General features: G+C 39.2%; 1 protein-coding gene across 2 annotated transcripts in view; it reads right to left on the bottom strand.

The window, feature by feature from the left end:
- Positions 1-5,220: 5,220 nt before the first annotated feature.
- The window catches only part of patz1 (POZ/BTB and AT hook containing zinc finger 1), a 67,744-nt gene continuing 50,481 nt past the window's right edge, over positions 5,221-22,483 (bottom strand). For both annotated transcript variants that reach the window (XM_043716128.2, XM_043716129.2), the window contains one exon: positions 5,221-20,681. In XM_043716128.2, coding sequence (XP_043572063.1) covers positions 20,221-20,681 — 461 coding nt within the window. In that variant the 3' untranslated portion in view covers positions 5,221-20,220. The remainder of the gene's footprint in view (positions 20,682-22,483) is intronic.

Genomic DNA, 22,483 nt, shown 5'->3' with positions numbered 1-22,483 from the left:
AGAGATAGGATTTATGATTACTTGGAAAACCATAGTTTGATTACAGATAGTCAGCATGGCTTTGTGAGGGGTCGGTCATGCCTCACAAGCCTTACGGAATTCTTTGAGGATACGACAAAACACATTGATGAAGGTAGAGCAGTGAATGTGGTGTACATGGATTTTAGCAAGGCATTTGACAAAGTTCCCCATGGTGGGCTCATTCAGAAAGAAAGGAGGCAGGGAAGACAGGGAAACCTGGCTGTCTAGATACAGAATTGGCTGGCCTATAGAAGACAGAGAGTGTAATGAATGGAAAATATTCAGCCTGGAGCTTGGTGACCAGTGGTGTTCCGCAGGGGACCTCTGCTCTTTGTGATTTTTATAAATGACTTGGATGAGGAAGTGGAAGGGTGGTTTAGTAAGGTTTGCTGATGACACAAACAATTGGTGGAGTTGTGGATAGTGTGGAGGGCTGTTGTAGGTTGCAACGGGATATTGACAGGATGCAGAACTGGGTTGAGAAGTGGCAGATGGAGTTAAAGTTGGAAAAGCGTGAAGTGATTCACTTTGGAAGGTCAAATGTGAATGCAGAATACAGAGTTAAAGGCAGGATTCTTGGCAGTGTGGAGGAACAGAGGGATATTGGGGTCCATGTCCATACATCCCTCAAAGTTGCCACCCAAGTTGACAGAGTTGTTAAGAAGGCATATGGTGTATTGGCTTTCATTAGCAGGGGGATTGAGTTTAAGAGCCACAGGGTTATGCTGCAGATCTATAAAGCCCTAATTAGATCACACTTGGAATATTGTGTTCCGTTCTGGTCGCTTCATTATAGGAAAGATGTGGAAGCTTTAGAGAGGGTGCAGAGGAGATTTACCACGATGCTGCCTTTTGAATAACGATTGAGGTTGCTCAGGCTCAGGAGAATGGGAGGTGACTTGATAAAGGTGTACATGATGATGAGAGCCATAGATAGAGTTGACATCCAGAGACTTTTTCCCAGAGTGGAAATGGCTATCATGAGAGGCATAATTTTAGGAAGGTTTAGGAAAGATGTTGAAGGTAGGTTCTTTACATAGAGAGTGGTAGTAGCGTCAGATGCATAAGGGACATTTAAGCAACTTTTGGATAGGCGCTTAGAAGATAGTATAATGAAGGGTATATAGGTTAGTCTGATCTTAGAGTAGGATAAAAGATCGGCACATCGAGGGCCGAAGGGCCTGTGCTGTGCTGTACTGTTCTATGTCTGGCAGCATCTGGGAAGAGAGAAAGAGATTTTAGGGTGTAGGTTTGCTCGCTGAGCTGTAGGTTTGATATCCAGACGTTTCATTACCTGGCTAGGTAACATAATCAGTGGCGACCTCCAAGTGAAGCGAAGCTGTTGTCTCCTGCTTTCTATTTATATGTTTGTCCTCGATGGGGTTCCTGGGGGTTTGTGGTGATGTCATTTCCTGTTCATTTTCTGAGGGGTTGATAGATGGTATCTAGATCTATATGTTGTTTATGGCATTGTGGTTGGAGTGCCAGGCCTCTAGGAATTCTCTGGTATGTCTTTGCTTAGCCTGTCCCAGGATAGATGTGTTGTCCCAGTCGAAATGGTGGGTTTTTTTCATCCGTGTGTAGGGCTATGAGGGAGTTAACATTTCAAGTCTGCTTTACAGATCTGGTACCAGACATGAAACATTAACTTTCTTTCTCTCTGCACAGATGTTGTGTTTCTCTAGTATTTTCTGCCTTTATTTCAGGAAACCCCTGTTTACATCAGAAACTAAGTCTGAGGGGACAGTCTGTATCACCATAAACAAAGTAACTTGCACTTGTGGTTTCTATCCTTAAACCCACTGGCAACACATCCAAGTTACGTTGTCGATATGCGTCACAGGCAGCTAATATTTTATTTGTAGTTCAAATTTCACACCCAGTAGATGACGTTTGAAATATTTAGTATTTTTTAAAGTGGACCTTTGCACCCATTTTCCGAGAAGTTTGTGCCATGATTCAAAAGGCCCAGCAAGTGGAACAATTTATCTATTGGCCCAGTGCTCAATCAGAACGTTAACATTTGACAAGTGTTTAAAATTAGATCACTGCAAAACAGCAATGAAACTAGGACAGGGAAGTGGAAATGGCCAAAACTCCCATAGATTGGAAAGGTGGATTGTTAAAATTGCAAAATTGTCTGGATATTCATTGTTATATTTCAGATTATAAAAACAGAAGATTCTGGAGAAACTCAGCAGGTATGGTAAACATGTGTGGAGAGCTAACATTGAGACTTTTGATCTCATCTAATGTATTCACTGCTCATGAGTGATTTTTCTGGATTGGCGAGATCACAACTGCTTTACTGACACCTTCACTCCAATGACTCGCCATTTTAATATGCCATCTTGCTCTTCTAATTACATTTCTGTCCGAGACCAGCTACAGTGTTCCAGCAAATCCAATGCAAGCTGGAAGAGCAGCATCTCATTTTCCACTTACACATTTTATAGATTTCAAACCTTCATGTTGATCTCAACTATGAGATCTGTTCTCCATTTTGATTATGACCTCCAGTCTTGTTTGCTTGCGTTTGTGCTCAGGACCCATTTTCTGTTATTAACACGTATTTTTCATTGTTATGTTTTCTGTATAATTAATATTTCTTTTGCTCTGGACACCTGACCTATCTGTTCCAATTGCTCCCCTTCCCCATTATACAAAACATCACTTTTCGCGAACCTTTCAGTTCACAGAGTTGTCATATTGAACTTGAAACATTAACTCTTTTGTCTCCCCACAGATACTCCAGACATGCTGAGTTTTTCCAGCACCTTTTTTTAATTTCAAATCTCCATCATCTGCATTACTGTATGTTTACACCTTTCCTTCAGAGAGCTCTTTAATATGTTAACCAACTCACCAACACCAGAATAATGGCAAAACAATGTACACATCATGAACAAATAGCCACTCTTTTTTCTTAAACTATAGACTTAGATACTTTCTCAGGTGCAGACGTTACTGTCACAGACGCTTTTGTTATCGATCCACCTAGTTGCCCTTGGAAAATATTGGTGGGTTTTCTTCAAGCGGTCAGCTATGCCTCTGGTTTAGAACATCCTGAGTTCAAGACAGCTCGATCACTTCCCGAAACGCGCTCAGCCTTTTCCCATGACCCTTCCTGCAGCCAACTGATAGTCCATGCGTTTCCCTACTCACTGTTGGATTTACCAACACATTCCTTGCTGACTTCACAGTTTCTACAATGTATAGAGCACACTGCATCCAGCATGTTGCAACTCTACTCTACATTGATGCTTCACCCACATCACCATGTCCTCACCCATACTAAGGCTTGTCCCAATTAGCCTATCCTCAAGCTCAGTTCTGAAACATTGCACCTCGTAACCCCTTTGCAATCCCATCCAACCCCCTCTCTGTAATCTTCTCCTTGATTACATCCCAACACTGATCCCTATCTCTGTAACCTCATCCTGGACCATTTCTCAGTGGTCATCCGCAATTTCAGCCCACTTTCTGTTCTGTTGGCTCCCAATACTTCCCCGTCCCAATCTGCAAAATGTACATCACTGTAAATTCCTTCTTGACAAGATCCATAATAGTAAACATCTCAAGCTCCACAACATGTGAACTCACCACTTCACTGACTCTCAGTTCTTGTGCTTTCCTCTCAACAATAATAAACAACAATCCGTGAATATGTTTGCATACTGTTGGCAACATTAGAACAGCTTAAGAAAAAAACTCAAATAATTAGATATGGGGTGGCAGACAATTACTGAAGAAATAGTTATCTCAAATGCATTATCTAAAGAAAATGGAAGATGGATTCATTTGTCACATTTAAAAAGGAATTGGATACACACTTGAAAAGAATAATTTCCTTCCTGTAAGGCGCAGTTGGAAGACTCTGAATCTGTATTCGATGGAGTTTTAGAAGGATGAAGGGAGATCTCACTGAAACTTACAGAATGCTTAGAGGCTTGGATAGCTTGGACATGGAGATGTTTCCATTGGTAAGAAAGACAAGGATTTGAAGGCACAGCTTCAAAGTGAGGGGACAACCCTTTAGAATGGCGATGAGGAGGAATTTCTTCAATCAATGGAACTCATTACCAAAAAAGGCCATAGAGGCCAAGTCATTGAGTGTATTTAATAGCAGATAGGATCAAAAGGTTATGTGGGAATAAAGTTGAGAGACTTTAGCCTTGATCAAATGGCAGACTTGATGGGCCGAATGGCCTTTTTCTGTTCCTTTCTCTTATGTACTAATGTCCATTCACTGTCCCTAAGTTCAAGTCTTGAGGTAGGTTTACCTCATCTGTCCAATTTGGTATTGGCAGCAACCCCAGCTTCATTTCCCCTCTGTTCTAGTCATGAGTTTACACCCTTTCAATCCTTATCATCTTGAATCTTCATGGTCCTAAAAAAAGGTGGCTTTGCTGCCTCGCAGCACCAGGGTCACAGGCTTGATCCCAGCCTCGGGCAACTGTAGGGAATTTGCACGTTCTCCCATGTCTGCATGGGTTTCCTCCCAAAGTCCAAAGACATGCAGGTTAAGTGGATTGGCCATGGTAAATGCAAGGCTATAGGGATAGAGTTGGGAGGTGTGTCAGGATGGGATACTCTTCAGAGGGTCGGTGTGGACTCGATGGGCTGAAAGTCCTGTTTCCACACTGTAGGGATTCTATGATCTTTAAGCCTGTTTCTCAGTTCATTGTTCAAAGTCTGAGCATTTAAAGTTTTGGCGAAGAAATGAACTGTACAGCAGGAAGTGAGAATATGCAGTGGAAGGGTAGGTGGTGAAGAAGAGAAAGGATCCATACACAAGGGTGGTGTAGTAATGAGAACAGAAAGCTGGGAAAAACACGAAGAGAAGCAAGGATATTTAATGGGAAGAGGCAGAGAGGTGATGAAGTACTTGTGGAGGCAATAGTGAACGATTGAGGATGAGGCAAAGGAATCTGGGGATACAGACGAGAGGAGAGCAGGAGAGATGATGACAGAGATGCCTCGAACTACATTAATACCATTATCCTTTGCATTAGCAACAAACCCACGTGCCCTCCGAGAATGAGAAGAAATTACAGAAACCTTTGACAAGATGGAGAAGCTGAAGAGAGAACATAGGCCATGAGCATAAGTGAGATGACAGGGAAGTTGTAGATATATTGCAGGCTTATTGTGAGCTGCACCACAAGATATCACTGATGAAGACATGAACACTCCACAGTAACTCTAGACATTTATTAATAAGTCTTATGATTACATCCATCCCTGTAAGTACATGATACAGAGGATATAACTTGCAAACTAGTACAAAAGCAATACATACCCGTGGAACAGGCATGCATTCAGTCACTTTACCAAACGTAAATAAAAACACTTCTAGTTTCGTAACAGACAAACATGGATAACATTGCTACATTTTAAAAATCTGATTCAGAATGACTGGGATAAAGATACAAATATCTTAGACTAAGAACAGAAATTTTGCATATAAACTGTACTCCAATCAATAGTATTATACTGTGTGTGTGTGTGTGTGTGTGTGTGTGTATAAATATAAATATCCCATTGAAGGCACATAGTAACAGGTCTGCAGCACGCATGTATAGTCTGACATACTTCACAATTAATATCCAATTTGAAGACAAGATAAAGCAGGTGCATTTTTCTTATGTAGAACTACAGTGTGGTCAGATTTTACTTAATTACTTTATATACATAAATATGGCTAAATCATTCTCGCAGCTAGCTTTATTTCCACACTCTATATTAACAGCCAGGACCAAAATTTGTATTTGGGGGAGGGGGTGAAAGAAAGAGTAGGGGGGGGAGGAATTCAATCAGGTTATATCTCCAACACTATCCATTTGATCATTTGTCACAGGCATATCCAAATCACATCCAGGTCAAAGACCCTGTCAATCCAGTCCATGAGGCTCATCAATCCACTCCTATTTGCACATTTCGCACTTGTACTTTTATGTGTTTGAATATTGTGTCTCTGTGGGTGACAGGAATTGTTGCTTGGCCCTGTTGCCCCATAGTGGATCAACTAGCACACCAAGACATCTCAGCATCCACAGATTAGATTATATTGTAGCTAACAGATGGCCCCTGAGGTACATATCCAGGTGACTCAAAGGTAAAAAGCTTGGGCACCCATCAGGACAGATAATGGTAAGAGCAGATGGTTGGGAAACACAATCATTTTGACTCTATCATCCAAAATTCATTAATTCTCTTCCTATTAGTCAGAGTTAAGCCTACAAGGGAACAACAGCACACTTAATAGACCCAGTATATGGTCAGAATGTCAACGTACAACAGTTGATGAGGCACAGCCACTCAGTACCAAAGCCATTCAAGTACTTATTGGGGCTGAGATGCTGATTCATTGGCATATAACCATCACATTCATCTTTTTTAAAAAAAAACTCTTCCCCTCTCAAATTGTCAAATGAACCGTCTCACATTCTGAGTAAATGAAATCTTAAGAGCTTCAGGAAAAGTTTGCTAGAGAATAAAGGTTTGTTCCAACAATTCTCTCACTTTCAGCAACTAGCTACACCACAACTAAAAAGCACAGCAAATGAGAAAAGACAAGGCCTTCTCCAAGCAATTTATTGTGAAGCACTGAATTCATATTGGTCCCTTACTTTTGGTAGCTTGTACTTAGCTGGAATTGAAAATTTTAAATGGAGAAGGGAAAAAGAGGAGTTGCATACTGTATAGGTCAGTGTAAACACTGCACTGTTACTCGCAAAAGCCTGGTTTATCATGCTGAAAAGCACAGCCTCCTTGAAACACAGGAGTGTTATCTTGAATTAAGGTGCATTCAGTGACTTTGTAAAGTTCTAATCTGTCTCCTGTTTCCTATTTCAAGACCAGATTAGCTAGATCTCACCACTGGACAGCATAATGTACTTGGATGGAAAGAGGTGGGAGATAAAGAAAAAGTGGAACTGTTCTACATAATTGTTAAAGATTAATCTCCCTTGAGGCCCATAGGGAGCAACTGTCCAGAAATTGATTTCAGCCAACTCTCCTGGAATGCTATAAATCAGCTTCACAGATATATCTGGACCAGGCATGAGTTATCCGGTATAAAACGGATCACCTTCTCCAATGAAACAACTCTCATTTCCAAAATGGTCTATGGCAATTACTGTGCCTTCTCCATTCACATAAAAAAAGTGATGCTCCATTCAGCTAACTATAACTTTGCTCCTGTGAAATATGTGAAGTGGTTGAGCCTGTAGTTGTGTTTTATATCTGGACCCAACAGACTACCTAAATACATTCTATGGCCTGAAATACACTTTCAAGATGGAGTCTGATACAGGAAGGGCAAATTGTAAACCTTTGCCCTGCAGTGTAAGTGAGGAAGGTGAAAGGGAAGAATTGCCTGAAATCCTAGTGATAATTCTGTGCTGACACATAATTCAATTCAGATCAGCAGCATGTGTCAGTGAATCCGAAATGCTAACTTCCCAATAGTTAACCCAACAAACTGAAAGCAAGACAGTAGTTGCTACTTTTAAGTTAATTAGAACATAACTCATATTAATAGGAATAGTAGAACACACATTTTATCTGAGTGCAGGAACTTTTCACTCCATGGAGGGAAACTATGAATAGGACAGGGCACTCCTATAAGATAAACTCAATATTCCACTGCTCTAACAATTTTAAAACAGTCAGAATAATCAAGACACACACTACTATTAAACATATTTTAAAAATTGCTTTTAATTACACGGAAACACAAACTAAAAAGGTATTTGTTTAGGAGATCATGAATACACTACTCTGACTTAGTAAAGCATTATCCACCTGCTCCCCAACATCCACAGTATAAAAATATTGAACAGATTACATTACATCATCTACTTTAGCTTTCTACAGTTTACAAGCCATCACAGACCAGAACAAAGGCTCTTCTCTCATATAGCTTTGCAATCAAGTCATGGCTTGTACATAGTACTGAAAAAACCATTGAAAGAAAAATTAATTTTCTGAACAGTCACATGATCAACATAACATATGTTTGCATCACAGAGGCTTTTAGCACTACCTCAGGAAATTTATCAAGATCTACCAAACCTGTACACATTACAAGAAGAACGGTAGCAAGCAGTTATTGGCATTAACAGAATAAAGGGTTCTGATATAGCATACAAACTAGTTCAAACATTTAGCATTTAAATCTCTGATTTTCCATTCACCTACCCATTATGGTACAAATGAAGAATAAAAGGACTTAAGCTAATGTACAATCTCCTTCCAACCAATCAGGAACAACACACTCCAAACATACACAATCCACCAGTTGAGGTTACACTGTGTCAGGTACCCGAGACACTTCTTTGCAAACAGCCTTGAAACCCTGCTTTAACTCCTGAGTGAAATCCTGTACCTACAGTGGCTGCATAGTGTATTCTCTCTTAGCTTGCTCTTAGCCTAGGCTACTCAGTCTGGGAGCTCCTGAAGGGACCCAAAGCAGCAAGCTCCTGACTTAGTACCCCTGAATCAATGTTCATATCTGCTAGCAGACTGCCTGGAATCAACAGTAATGCCACATAGATCAATCCCATTAACTGCACTGGATTGCGACAGTATTGTGTCACTAAGGTGCGGGGGCGGGGGGGATAAAGATGGTAATGATAGTGACTCACAAGCAAAATGTCAACAACTATACCAAGCATACATCATATTGCTTTGGTTGTGGGAAGTGAATGGAGTCATTCCTCTAATGCTACATCAATTTGCTCACAGTAGTCCTTTCTTCAATGACCGATCAGACATGCATGGTATCTTCATCAATGACTTTCGAGCATTACTTCAGTGGAGTGGGACCAGAAAGCTTTTTTGGAAGGGGTTTTGGGGGTGTTTTTGGGAAGGGAGGAGGTGTCAAAGGTAGTGAATGTGACAACACAGCAGAGTTTACATTTCAAGTCATGATTAGAGTACACACTATCTGGTGTATCAGTGGAGTTAATGTTGACTGTAAATTTTGTCTGGTCAAAATGGTATTCAATACGGAAAAGAAGAGAATACCTTATTCTAAAAGGGTAACAACATTTTTTTTCCATTTCTCCAAAAAATGCATCAATGCTCCTCTACATTTCTGTAACATCATATAATAATTTTCAACATTAACGAACAATTCTCTTAGAAGACAGATCCAAGTACTGGAATCCGCCAGGAGGACCCATTCAACTTGATGAAGTAAACTTCACTAGTAATAGCAGTGACCTGGCAAATTAAAGCACCAGGGAATTCTCTCATAAACAAGGGAATTTGTTAAATAATTAATTATATTATTATTTGTCAATACATAATCACAGTAAGGAAAGCACTCCAGTGTATTATGGACAATTGGTTCCCAAGCCTCTACACTGCAAACTGCAAAAAAGGTTTTGGCTATTTCAGATACAGAACATTAAAAGTGGCTTTTCTGGGACTTTATCCAAACAGAAGGACAAGTAATTGGCTCGCAAAGTCACTGTTCTCCATGACTTTGTTTCAATGCAACATTATTACTCTGAAATAGAGAGGTGAGGAACAAACAGCACAGACACAGAAATACGCTGCATTTACAAACTGCCCATTCCATTCCCTCTCGGTCATTTCAAAACTACAAAGGAATAATGCCATTTTGAGGTTGGCAACTAACGAGTAGATTGCTGCAGGGACCAGTGCTTCAGTCATTTACAATCTCTATCAATGACTTGGATGAAGGGGTCGATTGGATTGTAGCCAGATTTACTGATGGTACCCAAGACATGTAGGAAAGTAATATATCAGGAGGACACAAAAAAAAGGAGGAAGTGAGGACTGCAGATGCTGGAGATCAGAGTTGAGAGTGTGGTACTGGAAAAGCACAGCAAGTCAGGCAACATCCGAGGAGCAGGAAAATCGACGTTTCGGGCATAAGCCTGACCTGCTGTGCTTTTCCAGCACCACATTTTCAATAAAAAATATAAAAGCAAAGAGTGTGGGCAAAAAGAGAGTATAATGAGAGAAAGTGAGAGGTTGTCCATTTTGGCAGATCAAAAGCAGATTATTTAGACGGATAGAGATTGCAGAATACTGCTATACAAAGGGATTTGAGCCTCCTAGGACATGAATCAAAACATTAGCATGCAGTTACAGCAAGTAATTAAGGCAGCAAATAGAATATTGGCCTTTATTGCAAGGGGAATGCACTCCAAATTTCAGGAGATCTTGCTTTAACTGAGCAGGAAATTGGGGATACTACCTGTAGTACTGAACACAGTTCTGGGCTCCATAAGGAAGGACAGATTTGTATTGAAATAGTTCGATGGTGCATTTGAAGGAGGTGCTGTCTCACGAGGAAAGGTTGAGCAGATTTGGCATGCATTCAATGGGGCTCAGAAGAATCAGAAGTCATCTAACTGAAACATGAAAGGTTCCAAGGTGCTTGGCAGGGTAGATACTGAGAAGATGTTTGCCCTCATTGGGGAATCTAGAACTAGGGTTGCAAAGTCAAAAAAAAGGTCTCCCGTTGAGGATGTAGATGAGGAGTGATTTATTCTTACAGAAGATCACAAGTCTTTGAAATTTTCTAGCCCAGAGAGCAGTGAAGGCTTAATTAGACAGATTTTTGATTGACAAAAGGAGGGTTTCTGGGACAGGTTGTAAAATGGAGTTGAGGCCACAATCAGATCAACCATGATCCTATTAGAAGGTACAGCAGGTTTGATGGGTTGGATAGCCTACTGCTCCTATTTCTTATGATTTTATGATTCTTAAATTCATACAGAAATAAGAAGTATATTGAGGCAGTTATGCTGCAATGTTTTCAATTCATTCTTTTAAATTTTTTCCAGCACTACCGACAGACTTGTACTTGTGAGCATACAAGCCCAGTATCAATATAATTCAGAATGCACTTGCTAAATTCAGCTTCGACCCTGAAAGAACATTATATGCACCTGGGCCTATTACATCACAGTTCAAGTTGACACAGCACATTGCTTTCAAACACCCATTTCACTGCAGACAAACTTTAGTGACAGTATTCTTCCGCTGGTTTATATTTGCAGTTAACATTCTTGTTTGTTCATGCTTGATGAAGAATGTGCAAGCTTACAGCAATTTTTCCTAGCTCGGTGCTCATTTACACATGAGAAATCCATATATATATGGCGCGCACACACACAGCTCCATTTAGGATCAAGTCTATTTTTAGATGTGCTTCACAATAATCAGAAACAGTTGTAGGCTGGTCAAATAGGGTACGTTAGTGTCAGGTCAATGGACTGGACCCGTTACCCGGAGGATGAGCTTTTGAGACATATCTTCGGAATGTCAGAATTTTAATTTGTTTAGAAAATCTGGAAATGAAAAGTTGACACTGGTAAAAAGAGGTACACAGAATGCAAATGTGAGACACTGAGAGGAGGGAAATGTAACAGCACTAACAGTGTCAATATTTTTCATGTCAACCATGAAATGACCAAGAACCTTGGAGAGAATTCATCTCCAGTGGTTCTGTTAAATGCCTCAAAGCACTTAAAAGAAACACACCTTAATGGGTTAATTAAAATCTCAAACTGTCCTGGCAGCCTACAGCGTCAATGCAACATTGTAAATATCAACTGTCATACAGACTGTGTGCGCGCGTGTGCTGATAGGACATGCAAGCTGAGCATCAGAAATGGTTCAGCATTACTTCGGATTACAACTCACTGAAATCACACAGGACTTTCACAGAAATAAGTCGTTACAATACATCCCATGGTCAAAAAACATCAGCAGAAAAGGGTATTCAAATATATCCAGCATTTACTCTTTGTTTTCCCAAATACATCCAGCTATTGAACAGTTCTCCAAACAGTTGCTCCATGTACCCTCATACTAACTGCACTTCATTCTGTTCATTTATGAAGGAGAAATACCATCACCAGGCCATAATTTCAAAGTCTGTAGGTGACATAAAACAGAAATATATTAAACAATGAGAAAGATTATGGTCAGACTGGTGTAATGGGCAGACACCAAAGTAGTGTGAAGTGATTCATTTTGTTAGGAAGTCAGGGGAGAAGCAACATTAACTAAATGGTAGAATTTTAAAATGTGGTGGATTCGGAGAAACTGCAGGTAAATTATATATCAATCTTTGAAGGTGACAGAAGTTTGGCAATCTATTAAGAAGCATTGGAGATCCATGGCTTTATTAATAATGGATGATTTTAAAAGCAAGAAAGTTATGCCAAAGCTTTATTGCAAACACTTACTATGCCTCAGCTGGATAGCGTTCAACATACAGTTAAGGCCTTGAAGAGGACACCAGAGACTTATTGGGATGGTACTAGGAATAAGGGTTCAATTGCACTGTGTGACTGAAGCTATATTTGTTCTCCATAGAAGAGAATTAAGAGATGATTTTATGGAGGTATTGAAAATCATGAACAGACTTGATGATATAATGAAGGAATGAGTAGTAACAGGGTTGGCAACTAGGGAATACAGAGTTAACCTGAGTGCAAAAAGAAGTGACAGCAAGAAATGTTTGTTTTTAAATAATCTGAGACTCAACAGTAACATTCAACAGATAAGTATGTGAATTAGAGATTTACTGAGCTACGGGAGAAAAGCACAGAAATGGATTCTACCAATAAGTTGGCAGGGGGATGATATGCTGAACAAGCATTCTGTTTAGTTGTATTGTTCAACAAAGTCATTTAAATTTCTAAAGAACACATTTACAATTTTACAGCAAGTTATAATAAAGAGAGAAGAGGTTGTCACTTAAAGATCCCAAAGAAGTATCATTGCCTCCTTTTGTACCTAGACTAAGATTATGCAGAGGTCAACCAAAACTAATGTAAATATAGAAATTTCTCTCCATGCTATCTCCAAAATTACTGTGAGAAACTGCAAACATCAACAGCAACGAAGAGGACAGCTGGATGTCACTGTAGCTTTACAGAAACTTTGTTCCCCTCTCTCCTTTCTGCTTGATCCCAACTACATGTATTCTGCCCTGTTGCTAGTTAGTTGCTAGTATTCAGACAGCCACTAGATGGCAATTCAGAGCAACCGAGATTCATTTCAGTGGCTTTCTGCTTCACTGCAGCGTTGAGCTGACTATATCTTGTCCACTTGACACCAGCTCATTGTCTGATCCTTTTACAAAGGTTTTAACACAAAATGAGGGAGAAAAGAAACGTGATTCAATACCTCCGTTCCCCCATCCCCCAAATTTTTAAGGGCACCTACAGCCCTCTTGGACCTTGCTTAAATTGTCAGTCTTCATAATTAAATCTTGACAATAAGTGTCAGCTTGCAGCCACAGAAAAGGTAGACATTCCTACCTCATCTATGTTTTTACACAAGCAATTTCTAGTTGCAATCACAAATGGAACTTACTTTCTTGATCCTCCATACATCAGGATACTAAAACTAATTCAATACTGAACAATAATTAAACACAAACCTGTGCAGCTCAATGCAGAACTGGGTGGTGTCCTTAACAACGAAGCCATCAGTTAACTTAGCTGCTGTTTCACCCTGGGATGTTTTGGCCACTGGTTTCTTAGGGAACATACAAATGAATTGGGATTGTAGGATTGAAAGAAAGATCTTCATTTATATAGTGTTGAATAATATCAGGATGTTCCAGAGCACTCTGTAGCTAATGAAATGCTTCTGAAATGTTTTAAAGTGGGAAATTAGATAGTCATTTTGCACAAAGCAAGGCCCACAAATACATTCTGGAGAAGACTGAATTGTTTTCAACAATGTTGATTAAACATTAACTAGGATACCAAAGACCATTTCCCATCCCTCACCCCAAACATAGGATCTCTGCATCTGCCTCAGAGAGCAGTCAAATTCCCAAGTCAGTTGAAAGGCAACCAGCTGAGACAGCAGAACTCCCTCAAGACAGAATTCAAATCTCTGGAGTGGAACTCCCTCTCACGCAAGCGGAAAGCTCTAGCCACTGGACTCCGGCTGATGTCCACTGTGCATAGCAACTGCTTTTTCATCAGCAGTACTAACTGGCAGATAAATATTCTTGTCCAGATACTGGCTAAAACTTGCAACTTGTGACTTTGTAGCAGAGACAAATAGCACAGATACATTAAAGGACAAACTATCTATATACACAGGGAGAAATGAATTGTTTGACTGCAGTCGCAGGAACTTCTTACAGTCAAGCTTGTACAAATCTGAATAGAATACAGGATGACCCACCCATTATTTTGGGAGCATCTGCCTCAATAGTCGAATTTAAAAAGAGAAGGATATACTTTGGTGGTGTGTGTGTGTTTACCATATCCAATTTTTTTTTCAAAAACTGTCCTATTCCCATAAGGAAATGTCTAGGTCTAAACAGCCCATCTCCAACATTATACACTTCTGTAATATGGGTCTTGTATTTTGCTCTACAGACAGTGCACAGGAGCGCTTTGTTTTTACCCAAAACAGTTCTGCCAATTGCAACAGAAGTCAACATTTCAGACAGTGAAAGCAAATTGACCTGAAGTTATCCAACACATCATGCAATCTCCTTCCCAACTTTTGACCCCACCTACTCACATCCTGTCTAACATGAAGACCAATTTCTATCAATGGAGAGAATCTACAGTATTCATCCTTGCAAATTACTTTTCAGATGTCCCTCCGAAACCCAAAATATTGTCTCTATGCAGTGACTATTACCCACTAACTCAGAAATGAGAAGTAGAATTAAACCACAGAGATCAGTCATGACCCCAGTTTAATCCCAATTCTCTTCCTTTTCTTCATACTATTTAATAGGTTATGGAACTATTATCATTATTTTTTATAGCTGCTGGATCAATACCCTGGAACATCCCCCCCCCCCCCCCAACAACATTTTAGGTGTCTCTCCACCACATGGACTGCAGCAGTTCAAGAAGATAGCTCACCACCACCCTTTCAACGGCAATTAAGGATGGGTATAGAATGATGGCTAGCCAGCAATGCTCACATCTCATGAATGCATAGCAATTAAAACAAACATCCTTAGAAAATACTGTTGGTTTTTAACATTATTGGGGGGAAGAAATGGGGTCACTTAAGTTCCTGCCTACGATTATTTCTTTATTTACTTGTAATTTCATTATTTCTTCTTGAGGAATATTGACAAACATGCACCGCACGAGTATTTCTCACTGTGAAAATCACATCACTTTGCAGACTTAAGGGAAATTCAGAATAAAAATATTTGCTTAAAAGAAAACTCCACACTGTTATAAAGCACTCAACATATATCAAAAAGGACAGCAATCCTGTGAAAAAAAAACTTTTCAAGTCTCTTCAGCACCCAACATTTCACCCTGTTGATCCAACAATCCTAGCAGTAGTAAAACTCAGCAATTCACCCAATTCAGGTTATAGCAACTTTAAGAAACAGTACCCAACTCTTTTATGTTACATTTGCCCAGACTCTAATGTTCTAAGCAATTTGTGCCTGCCATTAAATGCTTTGTCACAGATATGGCATCTGCTCAAAGGCAAATTACTTGCTAAAAGGGAGAAAAACTTGAAAGAGAAGTTGATTAATTTGAAAGAATACACTTTAAAGATGTAACATATACCCATCTCAAATCTCCTTCCCACAGTGGGGTTCATTCCTCGCCTAGCCAAGTAAAGGACCTTTCATTCTAAAACTTGTTATCCACAATTGAAAATTTTGCAAGTTGCCATCTTGCAGTTTGAACACAAATCAAATAAACCTCCCCAAGATTAATTCCCAACTCAAATTAATCCATTCTAATAACAAGCTTCCACCAGTAGCTTATCTCTACAGTAACTTTTTTTTCCAGAATGGCAGTTTGATTTTTTTAAAAAATACATCTTCTGTTTAGAGGTTCTCATTTCCACAAATCACTATTTCTCAGAAACTAAATATGTTCATACAAATTAAATCTGTGCATCTGTAATCCAACCTGTGCTAATCTCAGAACAGGTTGGATTACAGATTTTAAACACTTCCATTTCTGTGTTTTATGCAGTCCTCGTAAGAGTTGCAGTTTATCTACGTGTCAATACTCACCTTACCTTATGAAAGACACCGATCTTGTTGGACACAGTTCAACTGCTGCAGGGCAGCCTCATGTCCCTTGCTATCTCAGTATGCAAACGTAAACAATGAATGGCTATCAAGCTCCAAATGGGCAGTGCAACAAATGAAGCCAATCCCAATTCTGTCTGCACTTGATCAGTCCATTAGCAATTTCTGGAAGAGTCATTGCATAGAATTCAGGATCAGTATTGTTGGGGTACCTTCTGGGGCTTCAAAGAAGAGCATAGTCTAACTTAACATAAATACTCAACTTCTGTACATACCTCAAGGAAACGTCACTGACAAAGTCATTAAGAACAGGAACCAGAGGCCAATTTTTCCATACCAGCTCAGAGTTCATCATGAGGGACCCACAACATCCATACTACAATCTGGCTCCAACTACTCTATGCACGATGCACATAGGTAGTATCTAAGGGTCAAAGCAATAACATTCAGACTTGGTGGAAACTCAAACAGAACAAAGCACTTAAGTCAGCCTTTTAAATGTAATCAAGCCGACAGAAATCTTAACCTAAATAGGACATTTATTGGGAAATATTTTTGGGTTTATCAGAGTATCTTTCATTCATTAGCAATGAAGAGCATTTTGCTAATAATCAGCACAAACTTCTGGATTTTGAGACAAGGAAGGAAAAAAGTCAGTAGTGTACACATAGTCTATATCTAGCACAAGAGACCTGGCTTCAAAATGTTCCTGGTTAGAGTCAAAAAAGACGGGTTGTTTTTGCAGAGGCCAACCCAAAACTAATGTAAATATAGAAATTTCTCTCCATGCCCATGTTCTAGCTCCAAAGTTACTGAGAACCTGCAAATATCAACAGCAACGAGGACAGCTGGATCTCACTGCAGCTTTACAGAAACTGTTTGTTTGTTTGTTCTCCTGTCCTTTCTGCTTGATCTCAACTACAAGTACGTGTCTTCCCTGTTGCTAGTTAGCTGCTAGTATTCAGGCAGCCACTAGATGCTGAAATCTAAAGTAGACAGGCAAGAAGCTGGAAGAATACAGCAAGCTAGGCAGCATCAGGAGGTGGAGAAGTCGACCTATTGGCTTGCTGTGTTCTTCCAGCCTCCTTTAACATGTTCCAAACAGATGCAATAAAAAGATTGCTGGCCCTACAATAACGGCAGTAAATGAAAGGGAATTCAGCACCATATTCAACCAGTTACTGTAGAATGCCTCTGAATTACAAGTTAATAACACAACTCAGAGAATCTGTAAAAATAGTTGACATGGAAATAGAAAAGTTTGTTTTTGATACACTTTGTGGCAGCATGTGGTCTGTGCCAGACCTGACCTGAGCAAGTGTGCCAAATTAGCATGTCACCGAAGTGGTAAAGTGTCTTATTTCCTAGTACAAAACCTCACCAAATATACAAATATATAGATATACATATATAAAACAAGACAAAACATAAATTATGACATCCCTCAAAGTATCCATAATATTAAATTTAATGTGGGACTAACCATGACAAACTTTTCGTCCCATTCAAACTCAAATGAAAAGGATAAGAAACTGATCCTGCTGTTGGATGGAAAATTACACAGGCCTAGATCCTTTCAAAATTGATGTGGTCTCCTACATCAAAGCTCAACAGGCACCTCAAGCATGCCATTGACCCAAACATAGGTTTAGTTTAAAACGCTGGTTTTGATTACTGAAATAGAATTGTAAAGAGTATTAAAATAAAAATGTTTTTTCTTCTCTTTCTCTCGCTCGCCCATCTCCACATTGCTATGACCCAATTGTTCCTTTCAGGTGCTAAGCTATGTCAAAAAAACAGTGACAATATGACTGAACATCAGCATAATTAGCAGAAATTAAGGCTATTTATCCACTTTCTCAGACAAGTTACTTGACTACTGCACTGCCACCTCTTAGTTTGCCATGAGTGTACAGCATCACTCAACCACCTACACCTGACAGGCAACTCCTAGATTCAAAATTACCCATTCTGACTGCAGTAATAATTTTGATATAGGACATTCTGTCATAACGTGTTTTGTCAATGTGAATTCGCTGTGACACGACTAATTGTGGATGCTGTTTTTACAACACAACGTTTTAAAACACGTGTTGGCTGTAACATGATTACAGCACCAATACTTTAAGAGCCATTTTTAAAGCACAATTTTTCTATAATGCAGGGTTGCACCAGAAAGCAACCAATGTGTTATAAAGAACTGACTGTATTACAACTATACCATTCACAGAAAATGCAATTTCAGTTTCATTTCGGGTCAGGCAAGATCTGAACGCTAATCTGCGTTTACTATCGTTTTATTGTAAAGATAATGGTTAATCTCACTCTAGTTAATTCTGTTAAGTACTGACCATTCTTTTCTTATAGCTTCTGCTATGCTGATCAAACTGCAGTTTCAAAGCATAATCACCTTCGTTTTTTTTTAAATGCGCACTTCAGGTGGAAATCACATTATACGGATTTTGGAACATCATCATCAATTGTATGAAGACTATTTCTCTCTAATTTTACCAAAGGCATTAGTACCAAAGACATTACAATATTAATAAAATCAAATTGCTTAACTTCAACTCCATTCCTAGTTATAAATAAACATGAATAAAAATCAAGAACCCCATGTGACAGTCCATTAACTAACTGAAGATCTGGTGCAGTTGTCCCTTTGGACTCCAAAGACTTGACCTGTACAAGAAAAGCCTTTTTACTGTTCCATCTGTTTTCATTCTACCTTGAAGCTTTCAAAAACAAACTTTAAGTTTCACATAATATGTGCACAAAACTTTGTTAATCTCTAGCTCCTATCACAGGTTCCTTTTTCTATTTTAAAACAAAAAGTTAATCTCCTCAATATAAATTTGGCAAGAGAATGCTTTCATCCCAATGTTGTGTGCAGTTATTCATTGCTCTGAAGAGCTGAAAGCCTGCCTGCATTTGGTGCCAAAGGAGACAACACGAATGGTTAAAATGCCCAGCAAAGTGATACATCTTTAGCAACTTACAACACAGTTTCCATTAAAAAATTAGATTAGATGGAAGGATTTTTGCATGTGCATGTGCATTAGTGGGGAAAAAAGCACACAAACCTTAAAACATATGATTCAACTTTCCAAAAATTAGGGCCTTGAATAAGGGTAAATGCTGATAAAGGGATGTGGGTTTTCTCTCCATCAGCAGCTAATGACTGCAGGTAGAATTCACTTTGAAAATTGACCGCGCGCTCTGCTCTAAAGGTTAACTGGAATTTTCTCTCATCATTGTGTACGTGCACTTGTAGGTATGTTTACAAATAATTCCTGTACTGAAATCATAACATCTGTTTCTGTTTTTTACAATTTAGTTACAAGTACCAAACAGCAGTATTTGATGCAAACACATGCATTGCGGTCAGCAATTTAGTGCTTGGTAGTACCCTTTAAGATGTTAACGTACTATCCCTCATCATCCAGACTAGCACATGGGTGACTCAAATAGCCACTTCTATTCACAAAAGCACTCAACAGTTCTATGACTTGCGTTAATATTTAAAGAAGGCACCCAACAACAATCACTGTGTTGTGAGAGAACTGTTCCTTTTTGGGTTTTGGAGTTATATCTTAATATTTGGACTAAACTGATCTTAACACCTGTATCTAAGCCATTCCATACTGTAGTTTTCGAAGTTAAATGACTTTTTAGTGTATACTTTTAGAATTTTAAAACATAAGAACATAAGAAACAGGAGCAGGAGTGAGCCATTTGGTCTCTCGAGTCTGCCCTACCAATTATTAATTTAATTGTGCAGACATGTTAGCTGGCATGAGTTATGTCTGCCAAAAGGACACACTGCAACCATCTATGAAAGCAGTTCTTTGGAAATAATTAGCTGCTGGAGATAACCCCCAATTCGCACACTGAGAGTGCTACAAATACACCTGCTACATCCAACTTGTGGGCAATTGACACCTTCTATATGAAAGGGTAACGAACTGTCTTCAACCCAAGAAAATGTCCTGGAGAACACCAAGTCTGATGGCCAGGCTGGTTACAGATCCAGCACCCATTGTTCTGTTTTCTATGTCATTTTTAAAAAGAAATTTGGACAATCTAAGTACTGCCATTACTTGGAAGCCGACCATCTTTTGTACTTTGAGAAGCTATTCCTGGATGAGACCTCACTTCTGCTCAGCAGAGTCCTCAGTGCTTGGTTCAGGCTCTGGGCCAGGATCAGGATCAGCTAAAGAAGAGCCAAATGCATTCTGTACAATCTGAAACCCAAAAGACTCCAAGAGAGACATGTTTTGCTGGGGTGAAAAGGGTGAGCTTAGGCCAGTGGGCAAGTCAGCCAGTGCACCAGCAGTGGGCTTGACATGGACCTTCAGCATATGCTTGTTCAGATAGGACTTGGATTTAAATACTGAGCCGCAGTCCGGGCAGTTGTACTTCTTCGGTTCAGCATACTGCTCGGCATTGGCTTCCATTTTAACTTTTCCATTGTTGAGGTCACATTGAAAAGACTCATCCTGGTCATGTTTCAAAGGAGACTTAAGGTCACTGATGTCAGAGAGATCTCCAAATGAGTCAGAGTTGTCCTGTGAGTCCTGATGCTGACATTTCAATCCATCCATCTCACCATCTGCAGAAACACAGCAAAATCAATGTTAGCCACAGCCTGCAGTGGCATAAAGAAATCAAATATAACATCCTCCATAACATCTGATTCTGTGACCTGGCTGTGGCTTTAAGGCTTGCTTCACTTTGCAGAATATGTTTTTGATCTAAGGACTTTCCATTAATTTACATACTACACTCAGAACATTCACCAATAAACAATTCTTAAACCTAAATTAATTGTTTTGGAAGAGCTACATTTGCATTTGGTTGACAGCAAACATCCTGGAATAACTATGCACTATTTACTTGTCCATGAGTTTAGACCAGAGGGAAAAATATTCTAGCCTATTCTTTTTCTCTCTCTCTCTCCTCCCCCACACCATAACCCTCTCAACTTCCCAGAATAGGTTATAGTGATGGCAGAGTGATAGACTAATGCACCCAATCTGGTATGGGAAGTTTCTGATGTTATGTTCCTGAATAAGGTGCAAGGGAAAAGTCACAAGGAAAATCCAAGATTAAACTTATGGGGCCACTCATACTACAATGTGATTACTACAGCAACACAGGGATCTGCAGGGTTGAAGAGACAATATAGCTAGTCTCAGAGTCTTAACAATAATTACCCGGTTTTCACAACTGGGGAAATATATACAAATTAAAAGCATTTAATTTTAAAAATCAAAGCTATATTAACTAAAATGAATATGTAAACTAAACAATACATTCACATCTACCAGGCATAATGTATCACTGAAAGTCTACTACATAATGTGCGAAGCTCGAGAGGAAATCAGAAAGCAGCTCTTTAATGATGAGTAACATACAGGTTCACTCAACCTGAAGCAATATAATTTAAAATGTTGGCATGTGGATATGAATTTTGACAAAATAAAGCAGAAAACAGGAAGTAGGATGACTTAAAATAATTCATGACACCTCATCTGAAAATATCAGTTTCAGATGAGCCGGGCAATTTGAATGCGCTGCATGTAACTTCATCTATTTAGACCATCCTTTTCTTGAAGTGTAAGTGACATTCATGAGACACCACCTCCTCACTTCTAGTCACTGAAATATTTGGGTCAGCTCAAGTTTTGTTTTGAAATGACAAATGCATTGGAAAACATTTTTATTCAACATCATTAGAACTTAAAATCCCACAACTTAGGCATTATTTTAAACCAAATTTCAAAGGTTGCTTTCTTTTCTTTTCAAAATTGCATAATTCTTCAAAAGAAACTATTGTACTGATTTGGTCAGTGAATAGTTTAAGCACATTCTCTGGAAATTGCTCTGTTCCCAACTTAAAAGATGATCAACCCATTTAAAGCCAACAGTTTAAATCTGTCACAGACTACTACTGAAAGGAATTATAAACAAACGTACATCTCACTGTGCAATTTCAATTCCTATTGGTTAAATACCTTCACTTTAGTCAGTTCAGTTCACCTCAACTTCAGCTATCTCTTCCAAAGTCTACTCAGTCCTTTGCCACAGAGCAGTTGGATCTCTGTCAACACTTCTTTTTTACAACAGGCATTCTTAGAAAGGCAAAGGTGATAATTCTTCTTTGCTGAACTACAAATATACATCCCTTTGTCCAAGCTGTTGCATGTGAATATGAGCACGTGTTCCCTGTCACGTAGTAAATTAATGCATTAAGCTGGAGCCATTAAGAACTGAATGCAAGATGGTAACCACGTAGAAATTAAATTTCAATGGTGTTCTCACTGTCAAAAGAATGCAACAAGCTCTAAGATGGGAGCAGCTTCTTTGATTTTGCATGAACTGGGCCTCACATTATGTTTAGTTTTTAATATG

The sequence above is a fragment of the Chiloscyllium plagiosum genome, unplaced genomic scaffold (assembly GCF_037043375.1).
Source record: "Chiloscyllium plagiosum isolate Xiang-an unplaced genomic scaffold, Cpla_swu_hap1 HiC_scaffold_24, whole genome shotgun sequence".
NCBI lineage: Eukaryota > Metazoa > Chordata > Chondrichthyes > Orectolobiformes > Hemiscylliidae > Chiloscyllium > Chiloscyllium plagiosum.
Note: the sequence above shows the minus strand (reverse complement) of the source record. Positions and strands in the feature narration are given on the sequence as shown.